Source organism: Drosophila elegans, unplaced genomic scaffold (assembly GCF_018152505.1).
Source record: "Drosophila elegans isolate 14027-0461.03 unplaced genomic scaffold, ASM1815250v1 contig_208, whole genome shotgun sequence".
Classification (NCBI taxonomy): domain Eukaryota; kingdom Metazoa; phylum Arthropoda; class Insecta; order Diptera; family Drosophilidae; genus Drosophila; species Drosophila elegans.
The window spans coordinates 2,803,926-2,817,903 of NW_024545578.1; the positions used below are offsets into that span (position 1 = coordinate 2,803,926).

The following is a 13,978-nucleotide window of genomic DNA, read 5'->3' on the forward strand; positions in this document are numbered from 1 at the left end:
ACGCATACGCCCAATGGGCTTGGTCAAAGGTACAGTGGGGTAGATAGGAAAATATGTGTAGATCAGGTAATAATATCATATCATCATAATTTAATTCATTACCAATTCAAAAATTACTTAATTATATTAATAAAATTAAAACTATTTTAAGCCAGGCATAAATTGATTCAGTTAACCACTTTTTCTAATTTTAAAATATCTTTGAAGTTAATATTTTTCAATAAATCAATAATGTTCTCGTTGAAATTTTTTTGTAATTTAAAGAATAATGATAATAAATATTTTATAAGAGTTAAGTTTTCTTAAGTTATACTTTAAATGTTTTGCTTACTTAAAAATTACTTGTTAGCAAGCTTATCAATTGTTTTACTAGTGAGCCATTTGAGATCGAATTGCCGAACTTTTAAGTCAACAATTTACAATTTTTTGGCCAGGTACTTCTCTCACACATCCATTTTATTGTTTCGTTACCTTTAAACATTTATTAGTATATATGAAATATGAAAAGAAAATCTGGCTCTACTTTTAAACTACCTCTAAAAGTTTTTGCGATTTTAGAAACAAATTTGAATAACTGAATTCCCACTGCGCAGCGGTTAAAGCGGGTCAAATGCCGGCCGGTGGGGAGTTTAATTTTTGGTGTTTGGTGGTGCTGCGGCAACAAAAGATTCATAGAAACCGAACCGAAAAACACGGACCACAGCCGGCTTTAGTCGCTTTAGTTTGGCTTGTTGCTGTTGCTGCTATTTGGAGCAGGCAAATTGCTCGAAAATCACTCAAATGCACCGCTTGCCACTTTCTACTTGCAGAATTGCCCGAAATTTTAACAGCACCGCAAAGCCAAACAATCAAACTGGGCAAGGCCTTTGTGTTGGAGTGCGATGCCGATGGCAATCCGCTGCCCACCATCGACTGGCAATTCAATGGTGAGATCCTTGCCGGCAATACCCCCGACTTGCTGTTGGAGAACGAGAACACGGAGTTGGTGGTGAGTGCCGCCCGCCAGGAGCATTCGGGTAAGTAGGGAAAGTGATTGCCCAAAAAAACGGTCTACGGTTTACATTTCATTGCAATTCATTGCGATACCTTGGACATTATCCATACCCCGCAGGTGTCTATCGCTGCACGGCGCGCAATGAGAACGGGGAGACGAGCGTGGAGGCCACGATTAAAGTGGAGCGGTCGCAATCGCCCCCACATCTCGCCATCGAGCCGAGCAATTTGGTGGCCATTACCGGCACCACCATCGAACTGCCCTGCCAGGCCGATCAACCCGAGGACGGACTTCAGGTAAACCCACTCACTGTACTTACACAGCCACACACCCCGGAAAATCACCAGGGAATCGGAAACTTTTTTATTTACCCGCCACTTGTTGACATTTCCTTTTCGTCTGCATTTCCGCTCGACCACTGGAAAAATTTTATCAATTAGTTTAACTCTCACTTTATTTTTATTCTATATAATTTTTTTAACTAACTAATATTTTAAGCATGAAAGCAATTTAATAGGACACTGAATATTTTGCTTATAAAATTTTTTTAAAGTTTTAATAAATATAAAGAATTTTTTGACACCTAAATATAATATTTTAGTTTAAAATAATTCTAATAAAATACAGTCCTTAAAATACAGTCTAACAGTTTTTGTTAAAAAAAAGAGTTGTGGGAACAAAAGTATTTACATTGGACTTAACAGTAAAGAAAAAACAAGAAAACTAATAATAGTTAAAAATTAATTTGAAGTATAATTTACAACTCACTTCTGTTAAAAAGAAATTTTTTTTCAAATTCTCAAAAAGTTTGGTTGTTGAAATATAATTTTAAAATATTTTATGATAAAAATAAAATTATTTTGAATGAAAATTAAATACCATATGACTCAGAATTTCTTTCTGTGCACATCCTCAGATTTCGTGGCGCCGCGATGGCCGACTCATTGATCCGAATGTGCAGCTGACGGAGAAATATCAAATAAGCGGCGCCGGCAGTCTCTTCGTGAAGAATGTGACTGTTCCGGATGGAGGGCGGTACGAGTGCCAGGTGAAGAACCAGTTTGGCAGGGCCACCGCCTCCGCACTGGTTACCATCAGGTGAGTGAAAAACGGAGGATTCCGAATGAAAATCAAATAGCTCAACTTTGAGCACCCATCCAGCCAACAATCGACCGCAACTTTAATTGCGCTGTCGGCGGCGTGAAGGGCGGATTGTATAAAACTCCATTAAAATCAAAAGGGGAAACTTTTGCTCAAAGGCTGGCTAAGAACTGGGAAAAACTGGCAAGAAAAAGGCCTCTGCCAGCAGAGGACGCACTTAAAATGCGTTTAAGTGCGCGGCAAACTTGCTTAATTAATTAAAAAATAGTTGAGGCACAGAAAAACTCAACATTAACTAAACGATGCAGAGGATTATGCTGGGAACTGCTTGGGATATATTTAAAATTAATTTTGGATATAAAATTCCATTGTGGGTGTCATTTATCAATTTACGTTGTTAAAGCTTTATAATTTATAGATTAAATATAATATGTTTAATGTTTTAAGTTTAGTTCTGAAATGTTTTCGATTTTGTAAGCTGTTTTTTATCGTTCTTTAAGGTAATCTGAATCAAATCTAAATCATTTATTTTGAATGGTAATTACGATGATATCTTTTAATGCAATTTTTAAAAATTTATTAAATGCAAGTATTTTGAAATATGAATTAAATTTTTTTTTGTAATCACCAATACATTTATTTTAATAGAGATTTTGGGCACACTTCTCTTTCCGTTTAAAGCTTTTATTAATTTCAACCTGTAAAAATCCCTAGCTTTGGAAAATCTACGAAAAATGGTATAAACTAACCAATATGTTTCACAATTGTTGCTGACCGATTAGACGCCTGCACGCCTCAAATGATTCCCTAATCCTTCGGGGAGCTGCACTGGGCTAAATTGCTTGGAAACCACTCCCGCAAAACTACGAAAAGAACATAAAACCATAAAATAAAGCTTCTGGCTAAAACTGGCTGCACAGTGGCCAGGAAACCAGGGAAAATCAAGGGAAAACCCAGGGAAAAATCCAGGGGAAAGTCCAGGGAAAATGGGGGACAAACATCAAGCTCCCGACTGGCTGTTATCAAAAGCAGTTAACAGCTGCACAAACTTGCTAATCCTCGCTAGTTGCCAAGGCACTGGGACTCCACTGTGTTGTCGGCTAAACTGCAAATAAAATATGCACCAAGAACATCAAAAGGCGGCGAGAAAGCACAAAAGTTGTCGCCGCCATCGCCAGTTGCCAGTTTCAGTTTTCAGTTACCAGTTTCCAGCTTTCTGTTGCCAGTTGCCAAACTGAAAAACGTGCTAAGCCCGGAAAAGCTACGTGCCACACTCACACGCACACATACATGCATTTCGTTTTTGGGGGAAAATGGAAAAAGACACAAGGCTGGGAAAATTCCTTACTGATTCAACCGCACAAGTTATCCAAATTGCCCAAATTGAAATTGAGTTGACAAGTTGCTGGCTGCAACAAGAAATAGAAATGTTGCACTCTAAAGAAAATACAATATTTTCAAGTTTATTTTTATAAATTAAAAGCTATAGAACAACCAAGATTAGGGAAATTAAATTAAAACAAGAAAGAAAGCAAACTTCGGCAAGCCGAAGTTCATATACCCTTGCAGCTATTGCAAGAATTAAACATTTTTGAAAACATTAAAATTATAATTTACTTGCGTATACGTTTAAAAACATTGAAGCTGTGATGATTTGCAGCTCAATTATTTGATAGTTATTTTATATATTTTTATTGTTCCTATGGGAGCTATATGCTATAGTCGTCCGATTTTGATGAAATTTAAACCAGAATTCTGAAATATTTAACCATTACTAAATGTCGAAGAACTAAACAAAAAATTAAAAAACAGAAAAGTTATAATTTTTTTTCATTTATTTTTCCGATTGTTCCTATGGGAGCTATATGCTATTGTCGTCCGATTTTGATGAAATTTTTACCATAATTCTGAAATATTTAACCATTGCTTTATGTCGAAGAACAAAACAAAAAATTAAAAAACAGCAAAGTTATAATTTTTTTTCAATTATTTTTCCGATTGTTCCTATGGGAGCTATATGCTATAGTCGTCCGATTTTGATGAAATTTAAACCAGAATTCTGAAATATTTAACCATTGCCATATGTCGAAGAACTAAAAAAAAATTTAAAAACAGCAAAGTTATAATTTTTTTTCATTTATTTTTCCGATTGTTCCTATGGGAGCTATATGCTATAGTCGTCCGATCCGGCTCGTTCCGACTTATATACTACCTGCAATAGGAAGACAACTTTTGGGAAAGTTTCATGCAGATAGCTTTAAAACTGAGAGACTAGTTTGCATATAAACGGACGGACAGACGGACAGACGGACAGACGGACGGACAGACGGACAGACGGACAGACGGACGGACAGACGGGCATGGCTAGATCGACTCTACTAGTGATGCTGATCAAGAATATATGTATATACTTTATAGGGTCGGAGATGTCTCCTTCACTGCGTTGCAAACTTCTGACTGAAATTATAATACCCTCTGCAAGGGTATAAAAAATTATAATACTCAAATACACTTATATGCAATTTCTTAAAATATTTAAATTGTAGCTTTAAATAAAAAAACTAAATTTCTTCCAAACTAAGAACACATAAGAAGAAAACTCTAAGTGAAAAAATTCAAAACAGATATAACTTTCTATCTTCATATCTATATTCTTAAAATATTATTTAATTGTATTTTTAGATAAAAGAAAACAATAAATGTGTAATTGCTGTAGAATATCATTGACAAAAAACCTTTTTACATAGATTTCTTACTGTGTCTCTTTGTACAAACTTTTTGATTATTTTATCAATATTTTATTGACCCTAAGTTAGTTTAGAGCAAATTACTCCATTGAGTTTTAGGTGTCAGAATATTTTCTTTTTACGTTATAGAAATTTAAAATGTACCCTCTTTTCTGAAAATGTTTTCTTATTTTAAAGCCAATTATAGTTTAATTGAAAATATATTTAGTAAATATACAATTTTATTTGAGCAAAGATAAATACATTTCGAAATATATTTTCATTATTTTTCACTTATGTGAACTGTTAGTAAATAGTTTGTCTTTAGTAAATTCTTACCATAATTTAGTGTGTTTATAACTTTTTATTTGTGCTGAAAATCTATAACTGAAAAGGTTAACAAGTTTTTAGTAATTTTCCTTTTAATTCAGGGCTTGAATATACATTTACTTTTGAGGTGTCTGAGTTTGTAAAAAGAAATGGTTTTCAGTTTAATGTTTTGTTGTTTAAAGTTGGGTTTGTTAGTTTGGCAGAAAGCTTCTAGTTTTAAGCTTTTACAACATTTTTAGTAAATTCCTTTCTAGGCTTAGATATATATATTTCTTGAGGTGCATTTAAACTAGAACTTGTACCCATCGTGTACCACAAGTTTTGCTCTTCTTTTGCGGTCTTAGAAGTTTTCAAATTGTTTGTTCCGAAAAAAACGACATGATGTGAATTTATTGAGCAAATGGTCTCCAATCCACATCCACATCCATGCTGCCAAAGGCTGTAAATCAAATTGAGGTGGCAAAGAGAGTGGATCCGGGAATACGGACTTGGCCATTAACCACCAAACTGGCCCACAAAAGAACCGTCGTGGCGGCTTACTTTCTGCTTACACAGCCATTTTCCGATGCATAATGCAGCAGCAGTAGCAGCAGCAGGAAAAGGAAAGTCGGGGGAAAGTCGTGGAAAAGCGGGTGGATAATGGTGGAAATCTCAGGGATATCCATGTGTGGTGGTTTCAGGGGTGGTCGCAGCATTAAGTGCCAGAAACGGAAGCTGAATCGGCTTACAGTTCTGCGCCGGCAGCATTAGAAACTTTACTCATTACGCCGGGAAAACCCAGTCGCCAGACCGCAGCAAAGCATCATCAGGGTGTAGAAAATTATAAAGGAAAAATCCGGAAAAAGGGTGCGAGAAAGCAGCGTCAAAAGTGAAAAACTATGTTGGAAGACGGATCCGGGAAGGGATCCCCCCTCCCCTCCCCTGCATAAAAAGTGAGCGAAAACCTCGACGAAACCACTGCAAGAAAAATATCAACAAGAAACAATGCTAGCGTCGGCAAGCCGAAGTTTGAATACCCTTGCTGCTATTAGAAAAATAAAATTTTCTTTAAAAAGACTGTTTTTCGTATACGTTTATTAACAGATTGTTTTATCCAATTTTGTCAACAAAAAATGCAATGAGTAGCTAAATAATTTGTGATTTTGTATTTGATGTTATATATATTTTTATATATGTAAGTATTTTATGAGTATTACATATACAAATAAAAAAGGAAACAAGTTTATACACCTTTGCAGATATTAAATAAATTAAAAAATTTATGTGAAACGTCTTTATTTAGATTTTTATGCGTACATGTTTATTGTTGATTGCCCCAATACGACCCGTATAGACTTATATGATATATGCAATACAAAATAAGGCTTTTTGGAAAGTTTCATTAAATAGTTTCATTGACACCGACATTGACTGATCAAGAATATGTACACTTTCTAGAGTCAAGAAAATATATATATATTTACTTCATTGCAATTTTTGGACTTAAATTATAATACCCTCTGGCAAAGGGTATAGAAACCAAAAAACACAACAACCATAGGTTGCTGCTGCACACAGAAATCCGCCTAAGTTGTGGGTAATGCTGGGGGTAAAACAAAAGCTTATCCTGTTACTGCCATTGTTTTTGTTGCCACCGCTGGCTTTGGCTGCTCCTTTCTGGAGCAACTGCTCCTGCTCCTGCTCCTTTTTCTTTTCCTCCTGTGATCCTGTGCTGCTGGCAAAAAGGGCAACCACGGAAATACATTGCCGTACGCCACAGCATGTGGCAATGGCAAAAAGAGAGTGGCACGGAAGCCAGGACCAACAAAAAAACTTTACACCAAATTAGGCAAGTGCAAGTGGTGAAAACTGAAATACCCTCAACAAAAAGCGGATTTATTTTTAAACCAATTTTTTTATTTTATGTTTAAACAAAGTAAAGACAACTCTGTCACAGATTTAAAGAACCCTGCTATTTGGAACTTTACAAATTTCATTGCAAACAAATTGCAACAGAAATAAACCAAATCGATATAATTAAAGTAAAAGTAAAGTAAATTAAATAATGCATATCAAAGTAAAATAAATAACTACTACAATTTTTAACAGCAAATTCTTAATTATAATCAATTAATAATGATGTAATAATTTATTGGCCCTAAAATCTTAAAAAAAACCCATTTTATTAGAAAAAATTTTCAAAGGCTTATAAAACAAAAAAATGTTTATCATATTTAGTGCTTAAAGTATATTTTAATAGGTTTCTTTAATTTTTGGACCCTGCAGACATTCTTAATTTTAAAAGTGTAGCAACTTACATTTTAAAAATTTCAAATCGATACAATGATTTTAGCTGAGTTGTTAAAAACATCCATTAAAATTAAAAATCACTTTAAAGGTTTCAAAAAATATTTATGATGTTTTGTGCCTAGGCTATCTCTTAAGTTAACACTTTCTCTATTACTTTCTGTGACACCCCCATAAAAAGAATTCATTGTTCGCTAAAATAATTGTAAGAGTGATTCCTAAAGTTTCCCAAAATGATCAATGTCCCGAATACCGTGGGCTATTGTCAACTGTAAAACAACAGACGAACCGCCAAGTGGCCCAAAAAATAAAAAAGAACAAGGCAAAAGGGCAGCCACAGAATGGCAGCGTGGAAATATTTAGTCCTTGTAGTCCTTCGAAATATCCACTGCCTGAAGGACCAAAACCACTACCACTACCACTACCACTACCATTACCAATGGCAACTGATAGTGGATAGGGCCAGACTTCTGGCGCAACAGGGTGTATTATGGTCGTTAAGTTATTACCTACAACGTCGCCTCCGCCGCACAATGCCAAAGTTTACACAGGCGAAAGTTTCCTAGAGGAGCATTCCTTGGCACCAGAATGCCGGGCATGAATTGTTGTTAATGCTGCCAGCAGCCCCCACCCAACTTACACTGCTAAAAAAAAAGTAGTAAGCTTGATTAATTAATGCTCAATTTTAATATTTTAAGCTTTGATTTCATCTTTTGCGGTTTTTAGTTATTTTAAATATATAAATAAATGTTCTGTTTTTTGGAAATAATTTAAATATCTAAATTAAATTAAAACGTAAGCTAGATTTAAATATAATGCACTTAAAACATAAGATATATTAATTTAAATATAAAAAATCTACAGTTTAAATTTCAATAGGCAGATAATAATTTCTACTATTCCATTGTTTATCAGTGTACAAACTTAGCCATTTATTCAGAGTTGAAAAGCAAAAAGCAAAGCGCGGATTTATTTTATTTTTCTGCGAAATAATACAAAGAATTCAGCATATTTTCCTAGGCAAGAAAATGGGAAGAAAAAGGGGAAATAGACTGGCTGGCATTTTTATTAGACAACGCGGCCATTTGGGCGACTTGTGGCACTGGCATTATGGTAATTAAAATGTGCAAATTCCCTAAGATTTCTTGATTGTTTCAGCGCTTTGTCTTCTTTATGGAGGGTGTCAACTTTTGGCTCTGGGCATTTAATAAAAGAATAAAGCCGCTAACTTTTGGAGTTTCACAACTTTTCAAACCCGTTTCAATAGATAACTTTATAGGCTCAAAAGTACATTATTGTAAGGTATCCACAAAAGATAATAAATTTATTATGGTATGGTTCGGTTTCACCAAAAGCTATATCTCAATACGAAATGCTTTGGGGTCACCAAAAAATAGATTTATTTTCTTCTTCACCAAAAGCTGTATTACATTTCAACATTAACGTGCAACAACTCGGTTATAGGTTGTAAGTTAAAAATATTACTTTGTAGGCCCAATACAAAATCATAAATCACTTTCACCAAAAGCTATATTCCAAATCGAAGTGGTTTGGGGTCACCAAAAGCTATAAACCGTTTCGCAAAGGTTCGGGCCACCTTTATATTTAATTTCGGGGTTACCAAAAGCTAAATAACATTTCAAAAAGAGTTAACATTATTGAAATGACCAAAAATCGGGGAATAGTAAGTACAGAAATTAAAAAAAAGATAAATAGGTAGAAGTTTTGGAAGTAAACTACATAATTAAAATTTTAAGATTACAGTTTGGCAACAGTAAAATTAACTATTAACTCTAGTTTCTTAAAGCATTATCAATACAAGAAGAGTCACCAAAAACTAATTTATATTTTCTCTTTAGGAACAATGTTGATTTGGCTCCCGGAGATCGCTATGTGCGCATTGCCTTTGCAGAGGCGGCCAAGGAGATTGACGTGGCCATCAACAACACCCTGGACATGCTCTTCTCCAATCGATCGGACAAGGCGCCTCCAAATTATGGTGAACTACTGCGCGTTTTCCGTTTTCCCACCGGCGAAGCTCGTCAATTGGCCCGTGCGGCGGAGATTTACGAGAGGACACTGGTGAATATCCGGAAACATGTTCAGCAGGGCGACAATCTGACCATGAAGAGCGAGGAGTACGAGTTCAGGGATCTGCTGTCCAGGGAGCATCTGCATCTGGTGGCGGAGTTGTCCGGCTGCATGGAGCACCGTGAGCTGCCCAACTGTACGGATATGTGTTTCCATTCGAGATACCGGAGTATTGATGGCACCTGCAATAACTTACAACATCCCACGTGGGGAGCTTCACTCACTGCTTTTCGCCGGCTATCGCCACCCATTTATGAGAATGGTTTCAGTATGCCAGTAGGTTGGACCAAGGGCATGTTGTATTCCGGTCATACCAAACCCAGTGCCCGATTGGTATCCACTTCCCTAGTGGCCACTAAAGAGATTACCCCGGATGCGAGGATAACCCACATGGTGATGCAATGGGGTCAGTTTCTGGATCACGATCTGGACCATGCCATTCCCTCGGTGAGTTCGGAGAGTTGGGATGGCATCGACTGCAAGAAGAGCTGCGAAATGGCTCCACCCTGCTATCCCATTGAAGTGCCACCCAATGATCCTCGTGTTCGCAATCGTCGATGCATTGACTTGGTGCGTTCCAGTTCGATTTGTGGCTCTGGCATGACATCGCTTTTCTTCGATAGTGTGCAACATCGCGAGCAGATCAATCAGCTGACTTCCTATATAGATGCTTCGCAGATCTATGGTTATAGTACTCCCTTTGCCCAGGAATTGAGGAACCTGAGTGCCGAAGAGGGTTTACTTCGGGTGGGTGTGCACTTTCCCAGGCAAAAGGACATGCTGCCCTTTGCTGCTCCTCAAGATGGCATGGATTGTCGGCGAAATCTGGACGAGAACACCATGAGTTGCTTTGTCTCTGGGGATATTCGTGTAAACGAACAAGTTGGTCTGCTAGCCATGCACACCATTTGGATGAGGGAACACAATAGGATAGCCAGAAAACTGAAGGAAATCAATAGCCACTGGGATGGTGACACTTTGTACCAGGAATCTCGCAAAATAGTGGGTGCCCAGATGCAGCACATCACCTTTAAGCAATGGTTGCCCCTGATAATTGGCGAGAGTGGCATGAAGATGATGGGCGACTATCAAGGCTATGATCCCCAATTGAATCCCAGCATAGCCAATGAATTTGCCACGGCTGCTTTGCGTTTTGGCCACACCATTATCAATCCCATATTGCATCGTTTGAATGAGAGTTTTCAGCCGATACCGCAGGGTCATCTGCTCCTCCACAAGGCCTTTTTTGCCCCCTGGCGTTTGGCCTACGAGGGCGGAGTGGATCCCCTAATGAGGGGCTTTCTGGCCGTGCCCGCTAAACTCAAAAAACCCGATCAAAATCTTAATACAGAACTCACAGAGAAACTATTCCTTACTGCACATGCTGTGGCCTTGGATTTGGCTGCCATAAATATCCAGCGGGGTAGAGATCATGGAATGCCTGGCTATAATGTCTACAGAAAGCTGTGCAATCTTACAGTGGCCCAGGAGTTTGAAGATCTAGCTGGTGAAATAAGTAATCCCGGTATTCGCCAGAAAATGAAAGATCTCTATGGACATCCAGATAATGTAGATGTCTGGTTGGGTGGCATTTTGGAAGACCAAGTGGAGGGCGGCAAAGTGGGTCCCCTGTTCCAGTGCCTCTTGGTTGAACAATTTAAGCGCCTGCGAGACGGTGATCGTTTGTATTACGAAAATCCAGGTGTCTTCTCACCCGAACAACTAACGCAAATCAAACAGGCCAACTTTGGTCGAGTGTTGTGCGATGTGGGTGATAATTTCGACGAGGTCACCGAAAACGTATTCATTTTGGCCAAACATCAGGGTGGCTATAGGAAATGCGAGGATATAGCTGGCATCAATCTCTACTTGTGGCAGGAATGCGGCAGATGTAATAGTCCACCAGCTATTTTTGACTCATATATACCACAAACTTATACGAAGCGAGGGAGCAGAAACAAGAGGGATGTTCACCAGGAAGATGAGGAGGTAGCCACCGCCGAAAGCTATGATAGTCCCCTGGAATCCCTCTACGATGTGAATGAGGAAAGGGTTAGTGGTCTGGAGGAGCTAATAGGTAGCTTCCAAAAGGATCTAAAGAAACTGCACAAGAAACTGCGTAAACTGGAGGATTCCTGCAATGCCGCCGATTCGGAGACAGTGGCCCAGGTGGTTCAACTGGCCCCAGCTCAGGTGGTGGCCCAAAAGCCCAAGAGGAGCCACTGCGTCGACGACAAGGGCACCACCCGGCTGAACAACGAGGTCTGGTCCCCCGATGTCTGCACCAAGTGCAACTGTTTCCACGGCCAGGTCAACTGTTTGAGGGAACGATGTGGCGAGGTCAGTTGTCCGCCGGGAGTGGACCCACTGACGCCTCCGGAGGCCTGCTGTCCCCACTGCCCGCTGCTCAAGTGAGCCACCCAGCCCAAAGAATTACGCATATCGATGTAACACGTTTATCCGTAGTAGCCACTCACTCACTCTAATCAAAACCAAGGAAAAGAAAATAAATGAAAAAAAACACACCGGCAATTGCGCAATGAGCATGTTTAATTGACAATTAACTAACAATGTACTGCTACACATGTAATAAAATAAAGCACATTAATATCCCATAAAAATATCAAAGGTTTTGAGTATTGACTTTTACTATAATTTGGAAAACTCTGCGGGAAAAATTTTCCTTTCCATTGCTTATAAATTAAAAATGTCGTTTTATAAGGCATTTCAAATAGGCATATTTTAAATTTGTATTCCCAAATTATTATTTCTTTTATAATATTTTAAGTATTTATAAAAACCCACTAGAAATTGCAATATATTAAAATTAAAATTTATAGGAGCTATTAAAGGAATGTAATCGACTAACAATTTTAAAATAATTATAAATGTATCAATGCCCAAATATATATTGGTTTTCAATATAGAAAGTATTTATTAAAATCTAAAATCTGTTTCTAAGGGACGAATTAACGAAGTTCGTTTCAGTAAATGTACTCCATCTAGACCACCTTATCAATATATCTATATTATGATAAATAAACAAATCCATTGCTATTTAAAAATATAGCCATACATTTTTAAAGAAAAATAACACTTTATTAAAGTAGCTTCCTAAGTGTCCAACAATTTAATATTATCATCTAAGGAACCTCCTTGACTTAGTCAAATTTGATGTATTTCAGATGGGTTCCCTTGGCTATGACAGTGTCATCTTTTTTGTGCTTCAGCGTACAGTCGATGAAGGCCAAATACTTTCCCACCTTCGAAAGATTGGCCTGAATCACCACATCGTCACCCAGTTTGGCACCATTCAAGAAATTTACACTGAGATCCACCGAAACTCCGGGATGACAGGGTTTGGACATCAGGGCATAGGTGGTTACCATGTCCACCAGGGTCATGATATAGCCACCATGCATAAACTTATACAAGTTCACATGATCCAGGTCCACTTTCAGTTCGGCAGTACAGGCTCCATCGCCGCCATCCAAAATCTTAATCTAAGATTAAATAAATGATAAGATGGTAACAAAAGTAGTTAAGGTATACAGTGTTCTAACCTTCTGTAGGTGACTTTCAAAGCCCGTGGATTTGGTGATGATCTCCGTGATGTGTTTAGCGAATTCCAATCCTTTTTTACGGGTTCCCATTTTATGCGGATGGTTGTTGTTCCAACGACTATCCTTTAGCTTCTAGTCAGCTGCAATAAAAACTTTTCGGTTTGATCGTGACGAATCGAAAAATACTAGATACGAGTTCGTAGATAGATACATAGTTGTATAGATAGAAAGATAGTCGTATCAGACACTTAGAGGTCAAGTCCTAGATAGTGATGTTTTGATAGACATTTTTCAATCCACTTTATATTTGATGTCACTATTAGATTCCTGATATATTAATATCTTTAAGTATATAAACTTTATTGTAGTTTTTGAATTTTACAATTGGTCAACTGATTTAGCAACTAATCTTTAAGTGGCCTGGCAAACAGTTTTTTAGCGAATAAATCGAAGTCGTTCATTAACAAATGGATTGCTTTGATTTCATTTCACTATTTGATTTCTTTATCTTCAAGTGCAGTTTTCCGCATTTTATGAAAGTAAACAACTGACGTTAATCAAAAAAAATGTTAACAATTACGTGATGTTATAAAAAAGTCAGCCTTACAAATTAGAGGCGAAATAGTTTCGGAAATCAAATTTAAATAGCTCAGATGAACGTAATACCTTCTAGGAATAAACCAAACAAATTTCAAAACAAAAAACATCTGTTATATCGATAGGCCGTGACTCAAGGCGCTGTTTTATCGATTAGGCAAGCTGGCAATCGACATATCGAAATTCAAAATTGTAAAAATGCCCAGCTTACACTACGGTCGAGTTATCCTTTTTCAAAATCCTTGTAAAATGTATTTTGAATCTTAGTTAATCTTAAATTTTAGCTAATA

General features: G+C 37.4%; 2 protein-coding genes across 4 annotated transcripts in view; one reads left to right on the forward strand and one right to left on the reverse strand.

Annotated features, from left to right (window-relative positions):
• LOC108146140 (peroxidasin) overlaps window positions 1-12,149 on the forward strand; it is a 41,091-nt gene extending 28,942 nt beyond the window's left edge. The window contains exons 7-10 of the mRNA XM_017271994.2: window positions 810-1,016; window positions 1,112-1,290; window positions 1,911-2,092; window positions 9,297-12,149. Of these exons, the coding sequence (XP_017127483.1) occupies window positions 810-1,016; window positions 1,112-1,290; window positions 1,911-2,092; window positions 9,297-11,943 (3,215 nt within the window). The 3' untranslated portion in view covers window positions 11,944-12,149. The remainder of the gene's footprint in view (window positions 1-809; window positions 1,017-1,111; window positions 1,291-1,910; window positions 2,093-9,296) is intronic.
• Window positions 12,150-12,605: 456 nt separating this feature from the next.
• On the reverse strand, window positions 12,606-13,773 carry LOC108146141 (acyl-coenzyme A thioesterase 13). 3 transcript variants are annotated; one of them, XM_017271996.2, is made up of 3 exons: window positions 13,758-13,773; window positions 13,092-13,231; window positions 12,606-13,031 (listed from the first exon to the last, which is right to left on the reverse strand). In XM_017271996.2, exons 2-3 carry the CDS (start codon window positions 13,179-13,181, stop codon window positions 12,690-12,692), a joined length of 432 nt encoding a protein of 143 aa, XP_017127485.1. In that variant the 5' UTR covers window positions 13,182-13,231; window positions 13,758-13,773; the 3' UTR covers window positions 12,606-12,689. The 3 variants fall into 3 exon arrangements, with proteins under 3 accessions (XP_017127485.1, XP_017127484.1, XP_017127486.1); XM_017271995.2 differs by having other exon boundaries at window positions 13,699-13,772; XM_017271997.2 differs by lacking the exon at window positions 13,758-13,773 and having other exon boundaries at window positions 13,092-13,242.
• Window positions 13,774-13,978: the final 205 nt, after the last annotated feature.

Coding starts and splice junctions, on each gene's coding strand:
- LOC108146141 (XM_017271996.2), bottom strand. CDS start 13,181: ATGGGAACCCGTAAAAAAGGATTGGAATTCGCTAAACACATCACGGAG. Junction 13,032..13,091: donor TTGAAAGTCACCTACAGAAG/GTTAGAACACTG, acceptor ATTTAATCTTAG/ATTAAGATTTTGGATGGCGG.